Source organism: Bison bison, unplaced genomic scaffold (assembly GCF_000754665.1).
Source record: "Bison bison bison isolate TAMUID 2011002044 unplaced genomic scaffold, Bison_UMD1.0 scf7180017864508, whole genome shotgun sequence".
NCBI lineage: Eukaryota > Metazoa > Chordata > Mammalia > Artiodactyla > Bovidae > Bison > Bison bison.
This window is the reverse complement of record NW_011495064.1, coordinates 2,658,256-2,672,335: the sequence shown is the minus strand read 5'-3', so window position 1 is coordinate 2,672,335 and position 14,080 is coordinate 2,658,256. Positions and strand designations below refer to the sequence as shown.

Sequence of the window (14,080 nt, the reverse complement as noted above, 5' to 3'; positions counted from 1 at the left end):
TGTTTCCCCATCTATTTCCCATGAAGTGATGGGACTGGATGCCATGATCTTCGTTTTTTGAATGTTGAGTTTTAAACCAACTTTTTCTCTCTCCTCTTTCGCCTTCATCAAGAGGCTCTTTAGTTCCTCTTTGCTTCCTGCCATAAGGGTGTTATCTGCTTGTCCAAGTTTATTGATACTTCTCCCAGCAATCTTGATTCCAGCTTGTGCTTCATTCAGCCCGGCATTTTGCATGATGTACGTTAAATAAGCAGGGTTGACAATATACAGCCTTGATGTACTGCTTTTCCAATTTGCAACCAGTCCGTTATTCCATGTCCTGTTCTTACTGTTGCTTCTTAACCTGCATACAGGTTTCTCAGGAGGCAGGTCGGGTGGTCTGATATTCCCATTTCTTGAAGAATTTTCCACATTGTTGTGATCCTCTCAGTCAAAGGCTTTAGCATTGTCAGTGAAGCAGAAGTAGATGTTTTTCTGGAATCCAGATTTATCTCCATTAAAAGTGCTTGCACTGTGAACTTTCAAGTTTTTGATGGCATTTATAGATAGCATCCTTTTTAAGGAATAAAGAAAGAAAGTCAGTGTTTAGTGAGAGTATAGCTTGAGGTTGGTAATTTTATTTCAAACCTTTGGTTCTCTTAAATGAATTAGTGTCAATCTAAAGTTTGCTTTGATCAAGAATACACAAAGCAGCATGTGATGTGGAAACTGACCTATTTTTCTGAGCTTCAGTTACAAAGATTAGTTCTAATAATATGTGTATTTTGAAAAACAGGGTACTCTATAGATGCAAAACATTAAAAAATACTGTAAATCCAAAACATTTTCCCCTTTTCATGTTATCAAGCCAAAGGATCCAAGTGTAAGGCCTTTCAGGAAGCAAGCAGATAGAACCTTTAAAGCCTAAGGGCTCATAAAAAAAGGAAAATGAAGATACTCATTTGACTTCTGGAATGTGTTTAGTATTTCAGGCATGTAGATATATGTGTCTTAGATTTTTGACTAGTACAATGTTTGTATGGCTCTGATTCTTTATTAAATTGGTAATGGAATAATTGGTTGTCATAAAATCAGTTGGTGATAACGTGAAAGGCAGAGTCCTTGTGGAGACCATTTAAATCTAATAAACAACGTGGCTATACCAGTAAATTCAGGAGCAGTCAGAAGTAAAGAATCTGAATGTTCCACAAGTACAGAGGGGAAAATGGTCTGCAATGTATGGCAGGAAAGATTGGGGGAGCCTAGAAATTCACAGATGGAAACAGATCAGTGGTTTCGGGGTCTGTACATTAAAGTAAAAGATAATCATCTAAGAAGTACATACAGGCATGTGCAGGGATTAACTGTCAGACCCCATACATGCTCATTCTTTCCCAAGAATGGTTAGGTTTTCATTAGAGTTGAAGACGAATTTGGGCATCTTGTTTTGAAGGATATACAGACGTATAGGGCATTTTCAGAATAGAGCAGACAAATAAATGATTAAGATTTGTGGGTTCAAATTGCAGAGTTGGTTCTTTGGGCTAAGAGACCTGTATTGGGAAGGCGAGTTATTGATTATCTCAACAGTTACCGTGGATGTCACATAGGTGATAAAATGTTCAGGAGACACATCTATAGGAAAGTAACGGGGATATAAATGTTGGTTGTCTTTTGTGCTGGGGAGGCCATATTCTGTAAAAGGAGTAGCAACAAATCTTGGGCTTTTCAAATGGAAATCATGTGGAATGTGCAAAGGATGTTTTAATTTTGCTTTCATTGCTGCAATGATGCAGATGACCCCGCTTCTTCCAGCCCTTTTTACTCAACAGGAATAAATCAGTAGGCCCTGAACCACTGCTTGAAGAAATTCTGTAACACCTGTCTCTTTACAGTGACAGCAGATGAGCTATGGAAAGGTGCTTTAGCAGAAACCGGTGCTGGAGCAAGAAAAGGAAGAGGCAAAAGAACCAAGAGAAAAAGAAGGAAGGATTTGAACAGGGGTCAGATCATCGGTGAAGGTAAACTTAACTTGTAAAAACAGCTATTGTGCTAAGATTTTTTTTTTTTCTCTCCAAAACTTTATAGATGTTTTATGAACTAGAAACATCAAAACATTTCTAATGAAGGACATTAGGAAATGTGGTTTTAGAGTCCAGCCAAATGGCTCATTGCCCCATGATTCAGGGGAAGAAAATCTCATAAAAAGAGATTCATTCATTGAGTTATTCATTCCACAGGCCTTAAGTGCCCTTGTGTGGCATCTGCTGTGAAAGGCCCTGTGCTCAAAGAATTTACAGTTCAGTGGTAGAAAATCAGAATTTTCTCTGCTAAGGGTTAAGGAGTAAGTATTTTCAGCCTTGTGAGCCACATGGTCCCTGTTACAACCATTCAACTCTGCTGTTGTAGCAGAGGAGCAGCTATAGGTAAGACATAACCAAATGGGCACAGCTATGTTCCAATAAAACTTTATTTACAAAAACAAGTGTGTGGGAGTCTTAGTTCACGGACTGGGGGTCCCCTGAATTCAAAGTGAGGAGTCTTAATTGCTTGATCACCAGGGAAGTCCCTTGATGCCTTTTTTATTTTCTTCAATCCCAGTTGCCTCTGCCAAGGAAACCACTGATTTCATTTTGATGTTTCCTTCTGACATTTTCTTTTTTTTTTTAATTTAAACTTTTTATTTTGTATCGGGTTATAGCCAATTAACAATCCTTCTGACATTTCTAATGCTTTCGTATACATAAAAACCCTAAGAGGAATATGCATTTTCTTTTAAAAATCATTAGATTATATCACACGGTACATATTCTCTTATACTTCACTTTTTTTTCACTCAATAATAGGTCTTAGAAATTATTCCATATCAGAACCTACAGGGCTGCCTTATTCTTTGAGTTCAATGCAGCATATTTCATAGGTTGGATATGCCATAGTTCATTTTGCTGTTTCAATATTGCTAGACAGTTTGATTGCCTCTCTTTTTGGGCTTGACAAATAACGCTTGAGTGGACATCCTTTCCAAGCACACGCACGGTGCATAACCGAGGGGCAGTGTGTGTCTAGGCAGTACCGCTAAGTGGAATTATTGGCTGCTACCACGGGTATGTTTAAAGTTTTAGTAGACGGTGCCAAGTGGCCTGTAAGTGAGTATGTTAGTATAAGCTCCCACCAGCAGTATCTATCTGTATGCCCACTGCCTGGCATTTTAATACTCAAGAAATGTATGCTTTTAAAAGAATTATTTCTGTGTGTTTTTAAACCTTCAGGGCGTCGTGGCTTCCTATGGCCTGGTCTGAATGCCCCACTTATGAAAAGTGGAGCTATACAGACCATCACTCAAAGAAGCAAGGAAGAGCAAGAAAAGGTGGAGGCCGATATGGTCCAACAGAGAGAAGAGTGGGACCGGAAGAGGAAGATGAAGGTTAAACGGGAGCGAGGATGGAGCGGAAACTCGTGGGGCGGCATCAGTCTTGGCCCCCCTGACCCCGGTCCCAATGGAGGTAGCAGAGTCCTGGTTTCACTTACGTCGTGATGGAGAGGGCACTCCTAGTTTCTGGAATTCTTTAATATGCTTCTAGTTACTCCTCTGTTTAGACTGCCCTTTTCTAATACAGAATCTGAATATCACTGGAATAACTTCACATTGTTAACCAACTGTATTTTATGAAACACTAGAGGCCTGTAAACCAAGAAGTATTCCACAGATAGGATGCAAAGCACTGGGTTCTGGTGTCTTCCTTGTGTGGCTTCTCAGAGCCTTCGAGCGTGGTGGTGTGCACTACGCCTATTACGCGTCTCCCATAGTACGTGGTTTCCCAAGTGCTGTTGGTCATGGGGTATGGAGCAACATGCCTTGGGAGTGCTATTTTGATAACAGAAGAAACCAAATAGTTGTCATGAAGCATCCTAAAAGAACACATGAAATAAAAGTTGATAATATTTATCAGATGAAATTAGAAAACAAAGTCATCTCCCCCACTGTTTCCTGAGTATGTAAAGAAGTAAAAATCATCTGAAAAATTTGTTCGTGTCTACGAATAGGAGATGAGAAAGTAGGCAAGAGTTTGGCTGCTTTCTTAAGTTTGGCTTAGAGAGGGGAGGAGAGGTTGAGGTGGAGAGACTCAGCCAGCACACTGAGGACTTAGAAGAACACTTCCCATGGGAGAATGACGATATGGGGGGGGAAACCCATGAGCTCAAGTCCCTCCTGAGGGCCCAGGTTTAGCCTGTAGATAAATGGGTGAACTCGTGACAGAAGAAAGGGCAGCGGACAGGGTCAGGTGAGCTGTATTTTGACTGTGTGAGTGTCGTCTCTCCAGAGGCTTCCTTGAGTCTTTGAGAAGGAGATGGGAACATGGATGAGTGTGGCCACCAGAGTGTGTTGATGAAAACGTAACGTATCTGGGACTGGCCTCAGAATTACCCAGTGGAGTGGGAATTGGACCGAATGTAGAGGAAAGGAGATTGACGTGAGTTGATAATCACTGAAGCCAGCTAATGGTACATAAACGTACATTTTGCTGGTTGTTTTGTTGTCTATGAATGTAAATTTCCTATAGTCAAAATAAAAGAACAGGGAGTGTTTGAAATGGCTGCTGTGGTGAGGAGAGAGAGACCTGAGTAAAAGGATGTAGAAGGCCCGCGGGCAGCAGAGAGGGCTCGGCTGAGTTGGAGACCGTGAGTTCTCAGTGGCCCCAGTGTGTGCCGTGCTTTGACTTCTCTGTCGTAGCGCCAGCAGGTCAGGTGTGGCCAGACAGCTGTACTGATTGCATCCTGGATGGTGTGGTGGACGGGGGAAGAGGTGAGCAAGTTGAGGACATTCACGAGACCTAGCGGAATGGTAGGCGGTAGTGTCTTGACTGACTGGGAGAGGCTGGAAGGCCAGAGGGGTGATGGAGAAAGGGGAGCAGTGGTCAAGAGTCTGGAGATGCTGGCCGAGCCCCAAGAACCGTACCTTTGAGTCACTGAGTGAGAGCTGGAGGGGTAGGAGAAAGCAGTCAGGAAGATGGTGGCCAGGTTTATGAATTTAGGGGTGGAAGAGTTTCTGGTAGTGATGAGGACCAGGGTGCAGCCTGGAGAGTGGCACCAAAATATCTGAGATTCTTGGTGAAAAGTCAGTGATGGTGCCAGTGATAAAAAATGCTGTCATACACTAATTACATGGATGCGTTTATCTATATTCCTGTTTTTTTTCCTCCCTGCAGAAACGTATGATGATTTCGATACCAGGATACTTGAGGTAGGCATGCTGAACTAAATACCGAGTTAAGCCTTCGGAGAAGTTGGGTTAGTAGATATTGAGGGGATACAGCAAGAGGAACAGTGAAGAAAAGCCTTTGATGTGTGACTTTCTGAGCTACAGGGCTGCTTTGTGTAAGGAAATGATGAAACTTCAATTTCAGTTCTCTTCTGACTGCTGCCCTTTTGAGGGGCTGCTCAGCAGGGTCTCATCGCAAGGTGACTTCAGTGGTATTGTTGATACCAGAATTTGGAGATTGCATTAAATTTCCTCTTTCTTAAAGCAGAGGTTGCAGTAGCAATTTCTCTTGGGATCAGCTGTATCTGACACTTAGTTCAGGAAGCAGAGGTTGGAGGGAGACATGGGGAGGGGTAGAAAGCTTGGAGTTACTGTGAATGTCCAGCTCTTGCTAGGGAAAGGTTCTGCTGGGCTTCTTATAAGGTCTTGAAACTGAAGTCTGTATCAGGTCAATTTCAATCACTTTTTCCAGGGCATTTCCTAAAATCGTAACTTCCCTTTGAGTTCACACTTGGTGTTAAATGCCATATGGAATGTGTTGAGTTTGTGATTGATTGTGTACGTTATTTCTTCAGTGTCAATTACATTCAAGTTTATATTTACAAGTACTTTACGTCTTTGGGTCCTGGTATACCCCTTGTGGAAGTTAGTTCCTTTGAAGAATTTTGTCTGTGGGGGTGATTTCCAGTAAGAGAATCTGCAAGAGTGGGCTTGAGCTCCCTTTTTCTTTAAGTTCACTTTATGGGAAAGGGGCCACCACGTAAGCAGTTAACAGTTTCGTAGTTCTTGGTGAATGTATAAATATGCCCCCAAATGTAGATTTTCTACAGTGCATAACAATCAGTATTTCAGAAGTCTCTGTCTCCTTTTGAGTCTAATCCATAGAGCCCCGCTTCTGTGCTGATTGTTTCTGCACCTGCATTTTATCATTTGTAGGATCCACACTTTTTCATATTTTAGCATCTCTGCCATTGGGATGTGTCACTCAGTCAGTTACCAACTGTGTTCAAGTTGAATCAGCAACTCTTTTTCTTTCTTGTGGTGCCTTCATTAAAATAAGATAGACTGTGTTTTACAGTTTCAAATCTCTTTAAAAGTTATCTCAGTCAGATCGTCTAACCAGCTTGTAAAATAAGAAGAGAAAGTCCTATTTCCATTTTACTCCTGAAGAAAGAGCCCAGATGGTGGTTTCCTTTGGAGGAAGTGTGCTGTTTGTGCTCGTGGGAGTGAGGGACGATGTGTGTGTTCACCGTGTGTGTGTGTGTGTGTGTGTGTGTGTGTGTGTGTGTAGGTTCCTTTGGTTCCCTACTTCAGAATTTCCTTAAGGGCTAACATTTATGGCCATTTTGTCCTCTAGGTGAGAAATGTTTTCAACATGACGGCCAAAGAGGGAAGGAAGAGATCCGTCCGTGTCCTGGTCGCTGTGGGGAACGGCAGAGGAGCCGCAGGTGAGTGGGGGGAGGACGTGAGGAGCTGGCGGTGGGGGGGAGCCGCCGCAGGTGAGTGGGGGGAGGACGTGAGGAGCTGGCGGTGGGGGGGACAGGCATGGCCTGCCCTCGGCTGTGCACTCAGTGGCTTCAGGCTTTTCCCACTGATTGTCTTTTAGTGGCTTAGGCTCACAGACCTTGTGGTGAACCCAAGTAATTCCTTAGAGGGAAAAGAGAGATCTTCCTACACCTGCTTTTTCCCATGAGGACAGTGAATATTTTAAAAGGCTTAAGACACGATTGTATTATGTATAATAGTAAAAAACAAAAACTGGGGGTGGGGAGAGAGACAGTAAATATTGCACAATAGGGACACAGTTACCAGAAGAGTATATGTAACCAAGCATTGTGATATGCTATAGCCATTAAACAATTATGGGAAATCACTTCAGTTCAGTTCAGTTCAGTTTCTCAGTCGTGTCCGACTCTTTGCGACCCCATGAATCGCAGCACGCCAGGCCTCCCTGTGCATCATCTCCCGGAGTTCACTCAAACTCACGTCCATAGAGTCAGTGATGCCATCCAGCCATCTCATCCTCTGTCTCCTCCTCCTCCTCCTGCCCCCAATCCCTTCCAGCATCAGAGTCTTTTCTAATGAGTCAACTCTTCGCATGAGGTGGCCAAAGTACTGGAGTTTGAGCTTTAGCATCATTCCTTCTGAAGAAATCCCAGGGCTGATCTCCTTCAGAATGGACTGGTTGGACCTCCTTGCAGTCCAAGGGACTCTCAAGCGTCTTCTCCAGTACCACAGTTCAAAAGCATCAATTCTTCGGCGCTCAGCTTTCTTCACAGTCCAACTCGCACATCCATACATGACCACTGGAAAAACCATAGCCTTGACTAGACGGGCCTTTGTTGGCAGAGTAATGTCTCTGCTTTTGAATATGCTATCTAGGTTGGTCATAACTTCTTCCAAGGAATAAGCGTCTTTTAATTTTATGGCTGCAGTCACCATCTGCAGTGATTTTGGAGCCCAAAAAAATAAAGTCTGACACTGTTTCCCCATCTATTTCCCATGAAGTGATGGGACCAGATGCCATGATCTTAGTTTTCTGAATGTTGAGCTTTAAGCCAACTTTTTCACTGTCCTCTTTCACTTTCATCAAGACGCTTTTTAGTTCCTCTTCACTTTCTGCCATAAGGGTGGTGTCATCTCCATATCTGAGGTTATTGATATTTCTCACAAAATAATCATTAGGTCAAAGAGACAAACTAAAAACCACTTATATAAGACTAATATAATCCCAGTTTTTAAAAAGTATGTTTATATGTAAAGAAAAGCCTATAAGGATTGGAAGAGTACACACTGAAAAGATTAAAAATGTTTAATTAGTATGTTCGCCAGTTCTTCAAATTTCTTCTTGATACTCTTCAGTAAAGTTTCCACAATGAACATCTGTTTTTGAAATGTATACATGAATGTGTAAAGGGAAGAAAACTGGAAAACTGCCTATTTACATCCATACTGACACTTATAAAACGGGTATTTATAATACCTTGTAGATAGAATGTTGCCAAAGGAAACGACTCTTTAACAGTTCCTTGGGCTTCCCTGGTGGCTCAGAGGTTAAAGCATCTGCCTCCAATGCGGGAGACCTGGGTTCGATCCCTGGGTCGGGAAGATCCCCTGGAGAAGGAAATGGTAACCCACTCCAGTACTCTTGCCTGGAGAATCCCATGGACGGAGAGGCCTGGTAGGCTACAGTCCATGGGGTTGGGTCGCAAAGAGTTGGACACAACTGAGCAACTTCACTTTCACTTTTCTTCCCAGAAATTCTTTGTTCCTATACCACCATATATTTTCTGTAGAAATGAATTTGTTTGTTTATTTTGGCCGTCCTGGGTCTCTGTTGCTGCGCGGGCTTTGCGCTACATGTGTTGAACAGGGTACTCTAGTTGTAGTGCATGAGCGCCTCACTGCAGTGGCTTCTCGCTGCAGAACGTGGGCTCTGGGTGCCGTGGCTTTAGTGGGTGTGGCTCCCGGGCTGTAGAGAACAGACTCGGTAGTTGTGGTGCACGGGCTCAGTTGCTCCACCGCATGCGGGATCTGCCCAGATCAGGGATCAAGCCTGTGTGTTCTGCAGGCAGATTATTTACCACTGAGCCACCGGAGAAGCCCAACAGTGAGCTTCTTGTACATGTCATTTATTGTACTTTTGCAAGTATATTGATAGGGGAAATTTCTTGCAGTGAAATTGCTACTTCAAATATTTTTACTTTTTCTTTAAAAGGTTTTGCCATTGGGAAAGCCACTGAACGGGCAGATGCTTTCAGAAAAGTATGTACATTTTTTTCTTTGTTAACAGTAAAAGATCAATAATGTCTGTGCTAGACTTCGTGGGAACCACAGAAAAATACTTACTGTCAAAAGTTACTGATCTCATAAAGGCAGTTTCAGAAGGGCCTGTGTTCTTGCGTCATTTCTATTAGCCTTGTGATTGCTTACCGGAGCTATGAGACAGCGGCGAGTGCTTGAACACTGACGGAATGTTAAACGATATTAAGGAATTATTGATTTGGTTTCAGTTTGGGTTTTTTTTGGCTGTGGTAGTGATGTTATTTTATTTATTTATTTTTTTCAAAATTAAATCCTTGACTTTTGGAAGCATCTACTGAAATTTTGGTGTAAATTTGCAATTTTCCATAATAAAATATTTTATAAAAGGTATTTTTTGAATCTCTGAGAAAATGTAAATTCCCAACAAGAGATTTAAGAAAATTATTTTCCTTCTTTCTTTCAGGCAAAGAATAGAGCCGTTCACTATTTGCATTATATAGAACGATATGAAGACCATACCAGTGAGTGTTAATCTTTTCTTTTAAAATTTTCAGGCTTATACTTGTTTCTTTATGTGTGGCACTATATCTCTGTGGATATTTTTGTGTTTCTCTGTCTGTTACTACCTTCTTTCATATAAATATATAAAATGTAGAACCAAACTTACTCTCATGAGAAGGTTAGTAATGAGTGAAATCAGAGTTGGTTACTCATCCGTGGCTGATGCATGATGGCTGCTTAGGGTCGTGGTGGTTGCTTTGTGGTATTTGCAAGGGCATTAAAGCTGTACCCCTAACCCTGTGTTTCTGTTTTTACCCTCCAGTATACCACGATATTTCCTTAACATTTAAAAGGACACATATCAAGATGAAGAAACAACCCAGAGGTAACTAAAAACTTATGATGTGTTGGAGGGAAAGCAGAGAAACTGTACCAGTTTCATCCTGCCCCCTGTTTTTGCTCACCTTTGCCTGAACTCATTTTGAAAACACCAAAATGGACAGGCCTAAGTTAGATTTAAGTCGATTGAGGTTTTTGGGGAAGTAAAAAGCAGTCAGCCTTAGGACTTCCCTGGTGGGCCAGTGGTTAAGACCTCAGGCTTCCAATGCAGGGGGCTCAGGTTTGATGCCCATTTGGGGAACTGACATCACACATACTGCAAATCACAACAGAAAATAAATGAATTAAATGTATAATTCAGTGATTTTTTTTTAAAAAAGTCGTCAACCTACTTAGACTCATATGATTACAAACACATTCCAGGGGTAACTGTAGGCGGGAAGAGCACTTAATGAATAGGAAACAGCAACTGGATAAGTAGTTGAGTTTGTAGCGGGAACAGTGGTTCAATCAGTCAGTCAGTTCAGTCGCTCAGTCGTGTCCAACTCTTTGCGACCCCATGAATCGCAGCACGCCAGGCCTCCCTGTCCATCACCAACTCCTGGAGTTCACTCAGACTCATGTCCATTGAGTCGGTGATGCCATCCAGCCATCTCATCCTCTGTCACCCCTTCTCCCCCCACCTTCAGTCTTTCCCAGCATCAGGGTCTTTTCCTGATGAGTTAGTTCTTTGCATCAGATGGCCAAAGTATTGGAGTTTCAGCTTCAACATCAGTCCTTCCCATGAATATTCAGGACTGATTTCCTTTAGGATGGATTGGTGGATCTCCTTGCTGTCCAAGGGACTCTCCAAAGTCTTTTCCAACACCACAGTTCAAAAGCATCAGTTCTTCAAAAGCATTGGTTACTCGTAGGGAATTCACTGATGGATGCTACAGATGGTTCTTTTCCAACAGCATATTCAGTTCCTTTAATTTACTCTCATCATTAAGTGTGAATTGAACAACTTTGGTGAGCCAGGTGCTATACCAGGCTCTGAGGATCTGGAGATGGACCTTCGTCCTGTCTTGGGAAGAGCAGGCAGTCAGAGTTTAGGGTCATGGGGCTATGCCAGTTATGCCCAGTATACTCAGGCAGTAGAATTCTTAAACATTCTGATGTGCGTTTCACCTGTGGTTCTACAGTAAAAATGGTTTTGTATAACTCTAGGTAATATGTTAAAAAGTCTGGTTCAGAAGATAGAACATACACAGTATTTAAATTTTTCATGGCAAAGCTTCTAATACAACTTTGCTAGAGCCATGGCATGGAAATAAGAAAGAAAAAAAAAAAATCAAATGTAGTACCAATTATATTAGTGCACCTGAACTTGCCTTCTGCTTCAAAATCATAAGTAATCATTCATATGCCAGATAATAAAAACATTTATCATTAGAAAAAGTATTGAGTTGAACACTTGGACATTAAGGTTTAAACCTGTGCTGTCCCATTTGGCTTTTGAGTACTTGAAAGGTGGCTTCTGGGAGTCCCTGTGTCACATACCACCAGATTTCAAAGGCTCCATATGAGAAAAAAAAAAGGATAAGGAATAGCTCAAAAATATTATGGTATTGATGACATGTTGAAATGATAATGTTTTGGACATACTGGGTTCATAAAATACATTATTAAAATCAGTTTTACCTCCTTTAAAAAAATCTTTTAAAAATGTATCTGCAAGATAATTTGAAAATATATATTGCTAAGTCACGTTAGTCGTGTCCGACTCTGTGCGACCCCATAGACGGCAGCCCACCAGGCTCCCGTCCTTGGGATTATCCCGGCAAGAATACTGGAGTAGGTTGCCATTTCCTTCTCCAGTGCATGAAAGTGAAAAGTGAAAGTGAAGTCGCTCAGTCGTGTCCGACTCTTTGCGACCCCATGGACTGTAGCCCACCAGGCTCCTCTGTCCATGGCTTGCATTTGTGGCCTGCCTAATGTTTTTGTTAGACATGTTACTTTGGATACATCTTTATCTGAATGATTTTTGAAAGACTGCTGGTTTTAATTGCAGAAGTTACTTTTTTTTTTTTTTAAATCTTTGCTGTCTTCTGATTAAAGCTGTATTTTTCAGCTCAGCTTTAAGGTATGTGCTGAGTTTTATGCCTGGCTAATCAGAGTGCTAGAGAACTTCCCAAGTGGTGCAGTGGTAAAGAATCTGCCTGCCAATGCAGGAGCTGCAGGAAATGCGGGTTTGATCCCTGGGTCAGGAAGCTACCCAGGAAAAGGAAATAGCAACCCACTCCAGTGTTCTTGCCTGGAGAGTCGCATGGACAGAGGGACCTGGTGGGCTGCAGTCCATGGGGTCATGAAGAGTTGGACATGACTGAGCAACTAACCAGCAACAACATGGGTAAGGGATTACAGGTAGCCAAGAGTGGGGTGAGTGGCTGGAGAGGAAACCATGGAAGATTTAGAGGCCAGCATGGAGGTGAGAAGGGCAGGCCAGTAACTAGGAGGCAATCTGGGGGAGGGTGTGTTACTGAAGCCAAGAGTTTTTCCAGAAGGAGGAAGTGGATGATGTCTCTATTCTTTGCAGCTGACCATTCAAGGAGGGTGAGAACAGATGTGTCTGGGGAGCCCTAGTTAACATGGACATGGGGTGCCAAGAAACTTCAGGCTCTCTGTTAATCTTAACAGCCCTATTTTTTATCCGTGTGTTTAATAAACTTACAGGTATATGTATTTTAAAATTAATCATTTAATTAGTTTTTGGTTGTGCTGGGTCTTTGTTGCTCCTCACGGGCTTTCTGTAGCTGTGGTGTGTGCACAGTCAGGAGTTGTGGGGAACAGGCTTAATTGCTCCGAGGCATGTGGGATCTTCCTGGACCAGAGATCAAACCCATGGCCCCTGCATTAGCAGGCAGATTCTTCACCACTGAGCCAGCAGGGAAGTCCAGAAACATATATATTATTTACTTAGTCCTTATAGCATCTCATTTAAATCAGGGTCCTCCTTGAAGTTCGGGAAGTTGTGAAAGGTCACCCAGCTGGGAAGTGATGAAGCCAGAATGTGAACCAACATGTAAACCCAGAGCTGGAAGCCAGGTGAGGCCAGCAGGTGGCGCCACCTGCATTGTGGGCGAGTGGGCAGGCGTTTGACTTGATTCTCCTCTTTCTAGGCTATGGCCTCCGCTGCCACCGAGCCATCACCACCATCTGCCGGCTCATCGGCATCAAAGACATGTATGCCAAGGTCTCTGGCTCCGTCAACATGCTCAGCCTCACCCGGGGCCTCTTCCAGGGGCTCTCTCGCCAGGTAAGTCAACCCTGTGCTCGGAAACTGAAGAGCCAGTTTGTATTTAAGCGGTGTGCTCTGAGACCAGCATCTCCTGGGCCGCCCTGGAGTTGCTCTTGGGCCACCTGAGGACCGTGCATTCTTTGTCTCTGGCTGCATCAGGTTAGTTAATCCAAGTGAAGAGGTAATTCATGAGGATTATCCTTTAAATGGAGAAGCAATGGCACCCCACTCCAGTACTCTTGCCTGGAAAGTCTCATGGACGGAGGAGCCTGGTAGGCTGCAGTCCATGGGGTCACTAAGAGTCGGACACGACTGAGCGACTTCACTTTGACTTTTCACTTTCATGCATTGGAGAAGGAAATGGCAACCCACTCCAGTATTCTTGCCTGGAGAATCCCAGGAACAGAGGAGCCTGGTGGGCTGCTGTCTGTGGGGTCACACAGAGTCGGACATGACTGAAGCGACTTAGCAGCAGTAGCAGCAGCAGGGCATTCTATATAAGAAATGAGTGTTAAATCCAGTGTCAGGAAGCTTTTGTCCTGTGTTTTCTTCAAAGTTTTATAAGGTTGGGTCTTATATTTAGGCCTTTGGTATCTTTTGAGCAAATCCTCATGTTGTACACCTTAAGCTTCTCCAGTGTTACGTGACAACTGGATCTTAGTAAAACTGGAGGGGACAAACGGAGGGCAGTAGGGCAGGAAGACAAGGGAGCAGCGGGCAGAGGGTGCCCAGCAGGCCCACAGCGAGTGCCAGCCCCAGCACCAACCCACTGGACACACTTGGCTAGTCTCATGCCCCCTGCAGCCTCCTGTTCTTCATCTGTAGTGTCCCCAACCCCTCCTAGGACTGCTGTCCCCTAGGGCAGGTGTGGGGCAGACTGAGGGTGCTTAGGCCTGGCTACTCAGGCTGGGTGGGACTTAGCCCTTTGTTCCATGAATTTAAAGACACTAAGTTAC

The 14,080-nt window shown here is 43.2% G+C and overlaps 1 protein-coding gene across 1 annotated transcript in view; it reads left to right on the top strand.

Moving 5' to 3' along the window:
* Positions 1 to 14,080, top strand: part of MRPS5 (mitochondrial ribosomal protein S5) — a 24,408-nt gene that overhangs the window by 7,569 nt on the left and 2,759 nt on the right. Inside the window, exons 4-11 of the mRNA XM_010829568.1 lie at positions 1,875 to 2,000; positions 3,249 to 3,482; positions 5,187 to 5,221; positions 6,597 to 6,687; positions 8,958 to 9,004; positions 9,468 to 9,525; positions 9,828 to 9,890; positions 13,006 to 13,142. Coding sequence (XP_010827870.1) covers positions 1,875 to 2,000; positions 3,249 to 3,482; positions 5,187 to 5,221; positions 6,597 to 6,687; positions 8,958 to 9,004; positions 9,468 to 9,525; positions 9,828 to 9,890; positions 13,006 to 13,142 — 791 coding nt within the window. The remainder of the gene's footprint in view (positions 1 to 1,874; positions 2,001 to 3,248; positions 3,483 to 5,186; positions 5,222 to 6,596; positions 6,688 to 8,957; positions 9,005 to 9,467; positions 9,526 to 9,827; positions 9,891 to 13,005; positions 13,143 to 14,080) is intronic.